The sequence below is a fragment of the Sceloporus undulatus genome, chromosome 7 (genome assembly GCF_019175285.1).
Source record: "Sceloporus undulatus isolate JIND9_A2432 ecotype Alabama chromosome 7, SceUnd_v1.1, whole genome shotgun sequence".
Taxonomy (NCBI): domain Eukaryota; kingdom Metazoa; phylum Chordata; class Lepidosauria; order Squamata; family Phrynosomatidae; genus Sceloporus; species Sceloporus undulatus.
Genome location: NC_056528.1, coordinates 25,342,279 through 25,355,669, shown reverse-complemented (window position 1 = coordinate 25,355,669; position 13,391 = coordinate 25,342,279). Strand labels below are relative to the sequence as shown.

The window sequence follows — 13,391 nt, the reverse complement described above, 5'->3', positions numbered from 1 at the left end:
GAGCAAGGTTTTCGTAGTCTGAAATCTACAATCCCCTGCATTTCTTCTTTCTTTTTTGCAGCTATTTTCCCATAAAATCTTTGGTAGAAGCCTTTCTGGTTGTCTAGTCCAACCTCGGATCCCTGCAAGTGATCCAGAAGCCCTCTTCTAATTTTAGGGTACATGAGTGAATACAATAAATCGACCTACATACGCGGGAATTGAATTTGAACAGACTTGGGTACAAGTCAGATTCAAAAATTCAAAGATACAGAGGATTAACTGTCCAGAAATGACATCGACCTATGGATATGTTGACCTAGGTTTTTTTTGGTCACTTTCTAGACTTACGTATGTGTAGAAGTTGACCAAAAACAAAATCCTGGATCGACTTAGCCACGGTCTAAGTCATGACTAAAGTCATGACTAAGTAATTACTAAATCATTAGCCAATGTCAGTGCTGAACAGTTGGCCCTCCATATCTGCAGATTTTTTAATCCACAGATTCAACCATCCACGGCTTGAAAATACTTTTAAAATACATATAAATTCCATAAGCAAACCTTGATTTTGCCGTTTTATATAAGGGAAGCCATTTTGCGATGCCATCGGATTTAATGGGACTTGAACATCCATGGATGTTGGTATCCACGGGGGTCCTTAGTAATTACTTAATAATGAGCAAACCTCGACGGATACCAAGGACCCGCTGTGCTTTAACTCTTGTCAAAAACAGGCCACCCCTTTAAGAGAGGCGAGAGCTTAGTCCGTTGCGGGAAAACCTAAAAGGCCCTGGTTCCCTCTTTGCTCTCCACTGCAACGCCATTTCCAACCTTTTTGAATGTATGGAAGGGAAAATGGCAGCGTTCTTTGCCATTATTGGTTGCTCCATCTTTTGCAACCGTTGTTAAATTTGCCTCTCAACCTATCCGTGGGTTAAATCAAAATCCATAATTTTGGGCCCCCAAACCTGCCCTCGACTTATGCAAGAGATCGTTTTATCTACAAAGTCAACATATACATGAGGTCAACCTATACACAAATATCTAAGGAGAGACAACAAGGTGTAATACTTTGAGTGTTGGACTATGACTCTGGAGACCAGGGTTCAATTCCCCGCTTGGCCATGAAACTCAAAGGGCAAGTCACATTCTCTCAGCTTCAGGGACAGCCGTCATATAACTACCTCCGAACAAATATTGCCAAGAAACCCCATGATCGGTTTTAGGGTCTCCATAAATCCAAAATGACTTGAAGGCACACAACAACAGGGATAATATAAATTAAGAAGACGTGAAGTCCCTCCTAGCCATTCTTTCTGTTTTGGTAATGGATAATTCATGAAAAAGATAATTTACCAACCTGAGAAGCTGATGAAGGCCTGCTTCATTGCTTCCCCGTCTCTGGAAGCGTTTTTATCCTACGAAATACCAGAACCCTACATTCATTTCCCTGCAAATGATAGGAGCAATAATAAAGGCAACACTTTCCCAGGAATGGATCTTTCCCAGGCAAAGCCGTCTGTATGAACGCAGCGGTCCAACTTTGAACCATGTTCCAGAACCAGAGCTGCTGAAATGCAGCAAAGCTTTGCCCAAGTCGCTCCACTCCTTAGTAGTAAAGTCAAGCCAGACTTTACTAACCCTGAGCCATTACAGCAAAGTTGAGAATCAGGTGGCCCTCCATAGAGGTCATTGGACTGCAAATCCCAGCATCCTTCACCCCTGGATGGTGTCAGCCACGCGATTCCTATCCTTGTGCTAAATCAAAGCAGAATGCCACAATATCCCTCTCTGTGCCCTTGAAAGTTACCGTTAAATTAATCTTTACTAAATTAGAGGAAGGGAAACAACAAAACTCAGCTAAACCTGAGAAGCTAGATCAAAATTGGAGGCAGCATGGCAGTAGGGCAGCGAATCCATACCAGGTTTTTAAAGGAGCTTGGAGAGGTCCTTGGAGAGCTTTTTTAAAACAACTAGCCAAAACCTGGAATGAATTCACTGCCCCTTCGACATGGGAATTCAGTGCGAGTTCCTCCACACAGGGTTGTTGTGTACCCAAGCAAGCACTGGGCTAGGTCTCCCCAATGGCTTTCTGTCAACCCAAACCATTGGACTATTCAGCCCAGTATCCTGTGCTTTCCAGAACCTGATCCACCTGTTCCTTTAAACCACCCATGCCAGGGATTTTCGTTGTGTGCAAAAAACAACTGCCCTACCACTGTGCTATATTTCCCATCCCCACCTTGTGCATTTTGGGGAGCTTCTTGGAAGACTTGTACCCAGTCGGAAAGGGCATCAACTGACCGCTAAAAGGAGGGCAAATTTGCCCATATACTCTGGCGATCATCAAATAAAGTTGCGCCGCATGGACCTTAACACCTCAGCGCTAGGGAAACACGGACATACCCACCTGCCTTTGCAAGCCAGACCAGTAGCTCAGCCTAAAAGGTTGCACGCTTCCAGTACGCATCCCCCAGCCCTTTCTACCCAGGACTATTTGCAGCTGGAGATGCCCGGGCTCAAACCCAGGACCTTCCGCATGCAAAGCAAGCATTCAGCTACTAAGCCAAAGCCCCTTTGGCAAAAAAATTAACCAGTCCGGGAAATCTCGGGGAAGCAGGGAGTTCGATATCTCCTTGCAACGGCATCTATAAGGAGTCCAAACTGCATGCCGTCGGGTTTTCCGCAGCAGTTCCCCTTCAGAATCGCAGGAGCGCTCTTGTGCTAGAATGCAGTGTTTGTTCCGACCAGAGAGTTTTTATAAAATCGGTTTGAACCGCCCAACGGGGGCTCGCCCAGGTCCACCGTTTTGCAGGATCACCTGTCCTCATTGCTTTCCTTGATCAGCGCTTTCAGGGCCGGAGGAAGCCGGGGAGCTTTGGGCGGCGGGCCGAGGGCCACCATCAGCTCGCTTTTCCGCACGAGGGCGGCCCGCAGCTGTTCTCGCATGTCCTCGATTTTCCCTTCCAACTCCTTGAGTTCCTTCTCTTTGGCCTCTTTGTCCTCCTGTTGGGGGTCTTGGCCGTTCATGCAGTGCCAAACGGGGGCGTCCCGTTCGTCCTCCGAAGTCTCATCCGGCGGGTTCTCGATGTTGAAATGCACCCGCTTGTCCTCCTTTTTCACGGCCGCCCGACGGAGGTTGTTCCAACCCGGCTGGTTCGGAGGCGGTTCGGGTTCTTCTTGGCTCTTCTGAATGTTGCACCTTTTGAGCATCGGAAAAGGGAAAGAAGAGTTAAAGAAAACTAAAATGAATGGTTGGGGGGAAATGCTTGCATATATAAAGAAGAAATGAGGAAACAACCTGTCGATAGATATGCAGGATCAAGTTGCGGAATATAACTGAGGATAGGAAATAAAGGTTGTATGAATTTATGATACAATTTAATGACGTGATGAAGAACTTGTGACATGATTTGAGTTGTATTATAAATATAAATTACACAGGAAGGTTAAATGCCCCGCAGACACTAACTTAAAAGAAGATATACAGTAATTGTTTTTAATGAATCGATGAAGAGTAAGTCTTTTGAAGCCTTTTAGATGTTTTCTTTTGTCTTCTTGTTTTGTCGATATGTATATATGTTATTAGTCATTTTAGATTATATGTATGTTTGTTATGTTTTGAACCTTTATAAATTCATTTATAAAAAGAAAGAAAAGGGAAAGAAGGGAGCTGTGAGTTCGGGAATCTACGCTTTGTCTTACGTTTCAATAAAAATAGAACTGTTAAGCCTCTCGAATCTTGTGCCGTCCTTAAAGAAGTGTTCTAGCTAACCATCTTTTAAACAGGAGTGGACAACTTAATTGCCAAACTCTGATCTTCCAGATGTTTTGGACTTCAGCTCCCAGAAGCCACAGCTTAGTCAATAGTCTAGGATTCTGGGAACTGTAGTCCAAAACATCTGGAGGACCAGAGTTTGGGAATCGCTGGGCTAGTTGTATTTTTTAAAAGGCTCTCCAAGGGGCTGAACCTATTCAAAGACAGAATTCAGGTCTTTGGAAAGCTCCTTGAAAAGCCTGAATTGAAGCCTGGTGTGGTGTGGATTCACTTTCCTAACTGGGCCATGAAACTCATTGGGTGATCTTGGGTAAGTCGCACTCTCTCAGCCTCAGGGAAGGCAATGGGAAATCCCCTCTGAACTAATCTTGCCTAGAAAACCCCATGATAGGTTCAACTTAGGGTTGCCATAAGTCAGGAATGAGTTGAAGGCACAAAACGATGTCAAAATGCAGAGGGTACTTTTGGATCTTCTCCTAGGAAGAATTGATGGCAGAGCGGATACAAGGGAGATTTACCTTTTTTCCAGATTCAACTTCTTGATCCTCTGTTCCTCCAAACCCATGTTCAGAGCCCGATGGATTTTCTGATATATACATATATGTCAAAGAAACATACAAGGAAGAAAAAATAAACAAAATAAATGAGACCGCACAGTTTTGTAAGGAGTTTTCTCAATGTAAAGAGTGCCTCTGAGCCTACTTGGGTGTGTTTTTGGCTCTTGGCAACGCTCAATTCTGTCTTTCTTTTTAAATATACATATATATATAAAATTATACCCTCCTTGAATCCCATTTTGGGGGAAAGGTGGGATATAAATCCTTGAAATAAATATCAATAATTAAATATAAGTTCCTTTTGAGGGACATTTTTTTAAAAAACAGCATATTTTCACCATTTAGCTTTGCAGTAACTCAACTCCTTTTAAAGCTGAACCATTTGGAACAACAGAAACCAACGCAAAGCATACGAACTGGCAAATTTTAAAAAGCCTTTTTATTTCTGGGATGCCCACAAAGTTCGACAGAAGGGAGTAAAAGGCTACATCCATCCCATACTTTTTATTTGCCCATTCTTAGTAGATTATTTGCAGATAGACTGATCATGAACATGGAGGTTCTGCTAGTATTGTCATGCAAAAAAAGAACCCCTGCTGGACCAAACAGGGATCCAGCGTTCAGGAAAGTTTCTTTTAGGGGCAATAAATCTCAAAATCCCTCCAAAGTAACTTTCTTGGCAAGATCTCGGTTTGAGATTTCTGCAAAGCAGAGGAGGAGAGTGAAAGTTCTTGCTTTTTAATGCCTTGCAACATTGCAGCAAATGCATGTCGTTGCAAATATGTGCAGCAAATGCATGCCTTTGCCATCACTTGCAGCAAATGCATGTCTTTGCAGTCATTTGCAGCAAATAAATGCATGTCTTTGCAATCTCTCACCTGGCTGGTGTGGAGCCAGTAGTTGAATTTCTTCTTGCGCTTGATGCGGGGCAGGATGAGGCGATAGAAAATGTGCTCCCCGAGGGAGGTGAGGAGCGAACCACACAATCCAATGCAAAGCAGCACAAATAATCCAGAGAAGTGGTAAATCCCCATCTGCAGGGTCTGCGGAGACAACATTTTGGAGTATGGCAGGAGAGAGAAAAAGACAAGTGCGGCATTAACAGGGGCATGGCGTGTCTGTCTGCCGATCTATCTATCAATCTAGATATCTATCTAGATATTTAAATACCTGTGTGTGCTTATCTGTCTGTTTCAAGCTGCCTGTTGACTTATGGGGCTCCAATCATTTCATAGGGTTCCCTTGAGCAGCTAATACTCAGAGGCAGTTCTGCAAAGTCTGAAACCCCTCTGAAATACAGTCAGCTCTCTTTATCCATGGGATTTAAAACCATGCACAGCTTGAAATTCCAGAAAGTAAACACCAAACCCATAGAGTGGCTTTGGGTGCATCAGACTCTCTCAGCCTCAGAGGGAAAGCCATCGCAAACCTCCTCCGAACAAACCTTGCAGAGGAAACCCCATGATAGGTTTGCCTTAGGGTTGCCATAAGTGGGAAATGACTTGAAGGTACGCAACAGATAAGCTTGTTTAAAAGGAAGGTATTTTGGCCCCTTTTGCATTTGGACCCTCCTGCCACTGCAATATGGCACAGAGAAGTTTCCCCAGACTAGTCCGAAACGTCTAGTGGTTTTCGTACCTCGGTGACGGCGAAGACCCTCTTCCCGCAGGGCACCATTTTGTACCATTTGTCATGAAGGAGGTCCATGAATCCGGCCGACTTGTACCGGCTGATGAACTCGGAGATGTTGGAGGTGAGCGGCGAGTTCTGTGGCAATCCAATTCCATACCCTAAGCGAGAAGCATTGCAGAGATTGCAGGGCGAAAGGAGAAAGGGGAAAAAACACACATGAGAAGACATATCAAGAGCTATTTCAAACACGTGCAGAGTGCTTTTCCATCAACCACCAGTGCTGGAAAGAGAAGAGTTGTTTCCTGTGAGAAACAATCTGGCTTCAGAGCTCAGGAAAGGTACTAAAAAAAAGAAGACTACAACTCCCTAAGAAGAATATATAATAGCAGGCATGTCCATGTGATGTTGATGGCCATGTGTGTCCTCTGCGAAACTTGGGGGGGGGGCATAGATTCTTATTTGGTGAGGTGATGCCCCAAACCCAAACCCTCCCACTAACCCTAACTTCCAAACCCGAATCCCCAAACAAAAACTCAAACCCTAAACCTAAACCTAACCCTCAAACCCTCAGCCCCTAACCCCTAAACCCCGAAGCCCTAACCCTAAACCCAAACTTCCAAACCCTAACCCAAAACCCCAAACTCTAACCGTAACCCTTATCCAAATCCCTTAAACCAAACATAACCCTAACCCAAACCACTAAACCCCCAAATCCTAACCCCCTAAACCCTAACTCTAACCTTAAACCCCAAACCTAAACTCTAGCCTTCCACCCCTAACTTTATACTCCAAAATCTCAACCTAAACTTAACTTCCAAACCCCCAAATCCAAAGCTAAACTCAAACCCTAACCGCCGTCCCCTAACCCTAATCCTAACCTCAGCCCTAACTTAATCCCCAAACCCCCAAGCCCCCAAACCCTAATCTTAACCAAACCCTGACCCCCAACTCTAATGCTTAAATATGTATAATTATTATATGTGAGTTGTTATTTTAGTGTATAATGTTTATGTTTTAAGTTATAATATTTATTAAGGGGAAGACCAGAGTAAATTTAGAGTAATTTGAACAAATATATTATAGTGAAGATAGTTAGTAATTCTTTTGTATTAGAAATAAATTGATGTTTATAATTTTAGCCAATTTTTACAGCTTTTTTCGGTCAGGTGTATTATTATTATTATTATTATTATTATTATTATTATTATTATTATAGAATGGTTTTATCCAAATAACCTCCAAACTCAGAAGCCCCCGGACCCTTTCATTGCTTTGCCTGCTCTCTGAGCATAATCCCAGCATCTGCTTCACCGCGAAGCTGATGGGAGGCATACCTTCTCCTCTTCCGACCATCAAACTCCCTCCGCCAGAGAGAGCCGACAGTGGCTGCAAGGGAGGAAAAAATCATTGATATTCTGCTCAGCTCCCCGGTTTGCCACGGAGCTAATGAGAAGGCGGCGAGATGAAAAAGCATCGGAGATGAGGTGCAGACGGAGGGCGAGGAAGAAGTAATTAGAAATGTCAAGAGGAGGAGGAGGAGGAAGAGGCCTCCTCTTCTGACAGTAAACCTTGCAGCAAACTGGGTCTGAACCAGGGCTGGCCCTACTGTTGGGCAAAGATTGGCTGAGGAGACTTTTTGCTAGAGGATGGATTCACACATTATTGTTGGAAATGAGCAATCTGACCCCCAAGCTTCATCATTATGCACCTCCTTCCTGCATCCATATTTTACGATGATGCTTAAAAGATTAATTGGGGCGACCCAGTTTCAATCGGATGATCAGAACAGCAAGAAGGTCAATGCCACCCACCTTGCCACCAAAATTTCTTCCACTAGGATTCCTCCTTGCTAAATGCCATGGCGTCCTTGCACGCCACAGCATCTTCCCAAATAAGCCACAAACAGGGATTGACACCACCCCCGCGTACCTTCGATGGCGAAAGGTTTCCCCACTGTGATCAGTTTGCAGTCCGAGTCGATGGAGACCTCATAATCCAAGAGAGATTTGTCCATGATGAAGGCATTCAATTTGGGTGGGTTGGTCCTGGGGAGAAGGAGAAGAAGAAGGATGAATGCAAGGTGAATTTGCAAGGTTGAAGACCCAAAGAGAATCGTAGAGGTGGAAGGGGTCCTTGAAGACCATCAACTCCAACCCTCAGTTCAATGCAAGATTTCCAGCTAAGCATCCCCAAAAGAGTTGTCCAGACAACCAGAGAAGGGGACCCCACCACCTCTCCAAGCAATTGCTTAACCATTCCCACTGTCCTTCAAGTCCCAAACAAATGGAAGACCAAAGATTGGGAACCACTGATCTAGTCGGTCTGTTTTCACCCCTCCGTTGTCCCTCTTGGCTTGGACCGTCGCTTACTTGAGCATGGTAACTCCCGCCGGTGTGGTGGGGACGCTGAGCCGCCTTATGTACTCATGCATGTCTGGGAAACTTTTCTTGATGTACTCCTCCGCACTGCTCTCCCAGACGGTGCCGAAGCGGAAACCCTGGGAGGGATGGTGCAGCTGCAAAAGTAAAAATAATAATGAAAGAAAAGTACGCATGGAAAAATCTACCTTTAAAAACATAACCAGAAAATATATGGAAAACTTTGGAATCATTTACAGTGCTAAACAAGAAGACTCAGAGAAAGGGGACAAGGTTGTAATCCCGCCTCGATGATGATGATAATAATAATAATAATAATAATAATAATAATAATAATAATAAGAAGAAGAAGAAGAAGAAGAAGCATCACAATAGGAGCTTGGTAGGGATAGAGGAGGTTTAAGAGGGAGGGAAATCCATAATCTATGGTTTGCCAGTTTCACTTGGAAATTAACGGGTTGCAAACTGGCGCAGAATTTGGAAACCTAGCCATGCTAGTCTGGAATATCAGCATGCAAAGGGATCTTGCAGCACATTTGAGACTAACTGCAAAAGAATAGTATCTAGAGAGATCTTGTAGCACCTTTGAGACTAACTAAAATAAGGTACTACAAGAGCTCTCTATATACTATTCCACAGACTATCATGGCTCTATCTTTGAATGTGCAAAAGAGGTTGTAGCATATAAACTTTCGTAAACTTGGCTATGCATCTGAGGAAGAAGACCAAGTCTACAAAAGCTTATGCTACAACATCTCAAAGGTGCTGCAGGATCCCTTTTGCAAACCAGGACCAATTTTCTGCCATTGAGATACTCAGAGGGTCACACCAACCCCCCCTCCATAACAGGTTCGGCTTAGGCTTGCCGTAAGTTGGAAACAACTTGAAGACACACCAACAACGACAACATTATGGTCACCATCAGGCCAACCTTAGGGTCGTGGATCCCAGAGAGCTCCTCGAAAGTCTTCTCCCCGACCATGACGGCGGCCAAGTTGGCTGTGTAGCTGGAGAGGACCAAGAGGCAGAAGATGGCCCACAAGTTCATCAGGAAGCGCCCAGTCCAACATTTGGGCGTCTTGCTAGAAACGGTGCGCCCAAAGAGGATGGCGTAGCAGAGGTTGAGGGCTGAGGAGTAGGAGAAGATCTTCATCCGGTTGCGGCCGTGAGGGGTCATCCCGTAGGGGCTCTTCCACTCATACAAGGTGAGGAAGAGGGCCGTCATGTGGAGGGCCACAAAAATCCCCACCCACATGGTCCAGTGGAGGGGCCACATGAAGGCCCCAATCGGAGACGCCGTGTCCCGGATCCTCACCAAGATGCCCAAACTAGTGGAAAAGAAGGGGCTGGTGAAGTCGATGACTTGGCTCCGAGCCGAGTTGATGCTAAAGGAGGTCACTGCCATGTGGGCCGTCCCGCTCAGGAGGTCACCCACCAGCCCCGTCCAGCGACCGTTTTTCCAGGCCCCATATTTCCCATCTCCCACAATGTAGAGGTCAAAGTCAAACGGGAGGTCCTCGGCCAACTTCTCCAGAAGGTCGATGCAATAGCCGTAGCAGCATTTCCGGTACTCAACGGGCACTGAGCCATTCTCCGAATTCAGCTCATCAAAGAGGGCATCCAAGACAGCAGAGTCATTGGTGCGAGGATCCAGACACAACTGTCCTGCAGGGCAGTTTCCTTCTTCGTCCACCTAAAACAGAGATGAATTCAATATTTAGGACCAGAGAAAGAAAACAGACATCTCAGAGCAGAGGAAGAGAATCAAGGTTCTTCCAGATCAGCCACAGTTGCCATCTCCCATGTCAGAGGAAAGTAAATCCACTCCAGGTTTTAATGCCAAGGTCCTTCAAGGTCCCTCAAAGAACTCCCTCAAAAACCTGTATTAAAACCTGGTATGGTTTTACTGTCCTTCTGACACAGGAGCTACTAGTCCCTGCTGTCCCAGATGTTGTTGACCCACCATTCCCGTCATCCCTGATGATATAGCCTGGGGAGAATGGGAGCTGGAATCCAAAAAATGCCTCTATCGATTTGTTTCAACTGACTGGAAGGAATGAGAAAAAGATCAGAAGAAAGGAAATAGGGACAGAAAGGAGGGAGCAAAAGATCAGAGAGAAGGAAGAAAAAGCAAGCTAGAAGATGGATATATGAAAGGAGGGAGAGAGGGAAGAAAGGAAGGAAGGAAGGAAGCAGATCTATGCAAGGAAGTAGATCTATGCAAGGAAGGAGATATGAGGAAGAAAGGAAAGAGGGAGATATATGCAGGGAAGGAAGGAGATATATTTGGAGATGGAAGAAGAGAAGGAAGGAAGGAAGGAAGGAAGGAAGGAAGGAAGGAGATATATTTGGGGACAGAAAAAGGAAGAAAGGAAGCTGAGATGACATGCTTATGTTCACGCTCAGAAATGTCTTCATTTCAGCTCTGCCCAGGTGGCACCCACACCCGGCATCCCCTTCGCACCTCCCGCGTGAAGACGAAGGGATGCTCCACCAAGGTGACCACGCGCAGCTTCATGCGCGAGAAACCAGTGCCCTCAGCCTGGCTCTTGCGCTGGAGGTGTTGTGGCCAGGTGCCCTCCTCCACTTCCATCTGGCCCCCTTTCCAGCTGCCCACCGTCACCCATGTGGGCTGCCCCACCGAGTCCCTCAGCAGGCTCCAGACTTTGTAGTGGCGCTCCGTGTGGATGTGGGACGTGTTGTGGACGTACACTTTGCCCGTCTGGCCTTGGAAGGACGTGTTGGCTAAAAACCTGGAAAAGGTTAGACAGAAACAGAGAGACAGGCGATTTGAAGGAACACACCCACACACACACACTGCACTCTTATCCTGGAAACTAAGCAGGGTCCTCCCTGGTTAGCACTTGGATGGGAGACCACCAATGAAGCCCATGTCCTAGAGGCTCTGTTTCAGAGTAACTGGCCTAACTGCGGCCTCATTCCCACTTACAAATACATTGGTTTGTGATCCGAATTGATGGATCGATTTGACAGTGGAGTGTGGTTCCCACTACATTTGCCCCAATCACATTTTTTCCCTGTAAAACAACCCACTTGTGGTTCACTTTCATGAACGAATAGGTTCAAAATGGACTCGCTCCAGCCAGACGAAGGACAAATTTAAATCAATTCCGATCTGCATCTGGTTGCGCGGAATCGATTTATCCCAAAAGACGCAGAAAAAATCAGCATCAAAAAGACGCGGGTTAAATGAGTCTAGCATATGATCCCCCTCTCTGAATCATTTCAGCAATTCGGTTCAAGTGGGAACCAGGGTCATTTGAACCAGTTAGAACCGATTTGTGATCCAGTTTAAAAGGTAGTGGGAATCAGGCTAGCCTCTGAGTCTTCCTTGCCTAGCAAAGCCCTATGAGAAACCCATGGGGCCACCATAAGTCAACCGGTGACTTCAAGGCACATGCGCCACTTCCGTGGATTATGGGCTCACTCACTGGGAGAGGTAGCGGCCGGACGATTCAGAGCCCACGAGGTGCTTGTCGTTGCAGTTCTGCATGCTCTGGATGAGGGCCAGGTCCGGCCGGATGCGGACCGCATGGGCAATGGCCCGTGCCACCAACTCCAAGGCGTCTTGGACCAGTTGCTCCAGAGAAGGCCTGTCCACCTCCCCAAAGGCCAGCAGACCAAGGGGCAGACCTTCCGTCTGTAGCTCCGCCACATTTTGGGGGATCCCCATCACCCAGTGAAACTCCTGGGTCACCCCCAATTCCTTCGCTGTCCGGAAGACCAGTCGAACAAGGCGGGCATCGCAGCCAAAAAGAATGGCTGGCCCCGGCAGCTCCCGGTATTCCTCCAAGTGACGCCGGAGATGCCGCCGGGCTTCCTTCTCGTCCAAAAAGCTCACATCAACCACCACTGTCCTCTCCAAGCCAGAGTGGGTGGTCCAGAGGTCTACAAATCCCGAAACATCCCAAGCTTGGCATAGGATCAGGGTGACGTCGTGCCAGTTGTTGGCGCGGAAGATGTTGGCGAGGAGGTCCAGGAGGGTCTCGAACTCGGTGCCCCGGTCCATGTACAGATGGAAAGGGTTCTGGCGAGGTGACGGAAGGGAAGAAAACAAAGAGAAATTAGTTACATGGGATTCGTAGCGCAAGACGGCATTTGAGATCTAACTTGGTGGAGAAATTCATTCTGATAAGAACCCTGGTTATAACTGAAAACAAAGGATGAATCTACACAGCAGAAATAATGCAGTTTAAGACCGTTTTCACTGCTGTGGCCTCATGCTATGAGATCCTGGGATTTGTAGTTTGCTGAGGCTCCAGAGCACTCACTCTATACAGCTCACCAAACTACAAATCCCAAAATTGCATAGTGTGAAGCCACAGCAATTAAAGCGGTGTTGAAATGCACTAATCAATCAATTAATTAACCAGTTAATCAATAAATGCTATTAATTAATTAACTATAGGGGCAGAATCTGTGGATAGGAAAGGTCGGCTCTGATAGCGTCGAAGGGTGGGGAGGTGAAACTGCTCCCCAAAACTATAAATCCCAGAACTCCATAGCATGAGTCCATGGCAGTGAAAATGGAGTCAAGCCTCATTAGGTAATTAAATAATTATCAATGAACTGCATTAGTTAATTCTCCACAGATGCCGAATCTGAGGATAGGAAGGGATGGCTGTAATACAGGGCTCCCCCGGGTTACGAAATTAATTCGTTCCACGGCGCCATTCGTAACCCGAAAAGCATTCGCAAGCCGAAGCCCCATAGGCGCTAATAGCGAAAGCCGCGATTTGGTGCGAAAAAGTGTAACATGGAATGGTGGGGAGGTGAAACTGTCCCCCAAAACTATAAATCCCAGAACTCCACAGCATGGAGCCATGGCAGTGCAAGCGGTGTCGAACTGCATTAATTAATCAATTAGTCAGTTCACTGCATTAATTAATTCTCCATAGATGCAGAAAAGGCCAGTTGTAATACAACGGAGTGGCCTCAAGAGGGCACCAGAAACCTGTGGCTAGATTTAAACATTTTATCAAAAGAGATGGAAAAAGAAAGCATTTAAAGAATTTAAATTAAGTTATTTGGGGGGGGGGGGGG

General features: G+C 45.9%; 1 protein-coding gene across 1 annotated transcript in view; it reads right to left on the bottom strand.

Annotated features, from left to right (window-relative positions):
* Nucleotides 1-559: 559 nt before the first annotated feature.
* GRIN3B (glutamate ionotropic receptor NMDA type subunit 3B) overlaps nucleotides 560-13,391 on the bottom strand; it is a 24,884-nt gene continuing 12,052 nt past the window's right edge. The window contains exons 2-10 of the mRNA XM_042477772.1: nucleotides 11,780-12,375; nucleotides 10,792-11,080; nucleotides 9,259-10,020; nucleotides 8,319-8,464; nucleotides 7,879-7,994; nucleotides 5,956-6,107; nucleotides 5,196-5,360; nucleotides 4,279-4,346; nucleotides 560-3,184 (exon numbers count right to left, since the gene is read on the bottom strand). Coding sequence (XP_042333706.1) covers nucleotides 2,800-3,184; nucleotides 4,279-4,346; nucleotides 5,196-5,360; nucleotides 5,956-6,107; nucleotides 7,879-7,994; nucleotides 8,319-8,464; nucleotides 9,259-10,020; nucleotides 10,792-11,080; nucleotides 11,780-12,375 — 2,679 coding nt within the window. The 3' untranslated portion in view covers nucleotides 560-2,799. The remainder of the gene's footprint in view (nucleotides 3,185-4,278; nucleotides 4,347-5,195; nucleotides 5,361-5,955; nucleotides 6,108-7,878; nucleotides 7,995-8,318; nucleotides 8,465-9,258; nucleotides 10,021-10,791; nucleotides 11,081-11,779; nucleotides 12,376-13,391) is intronic.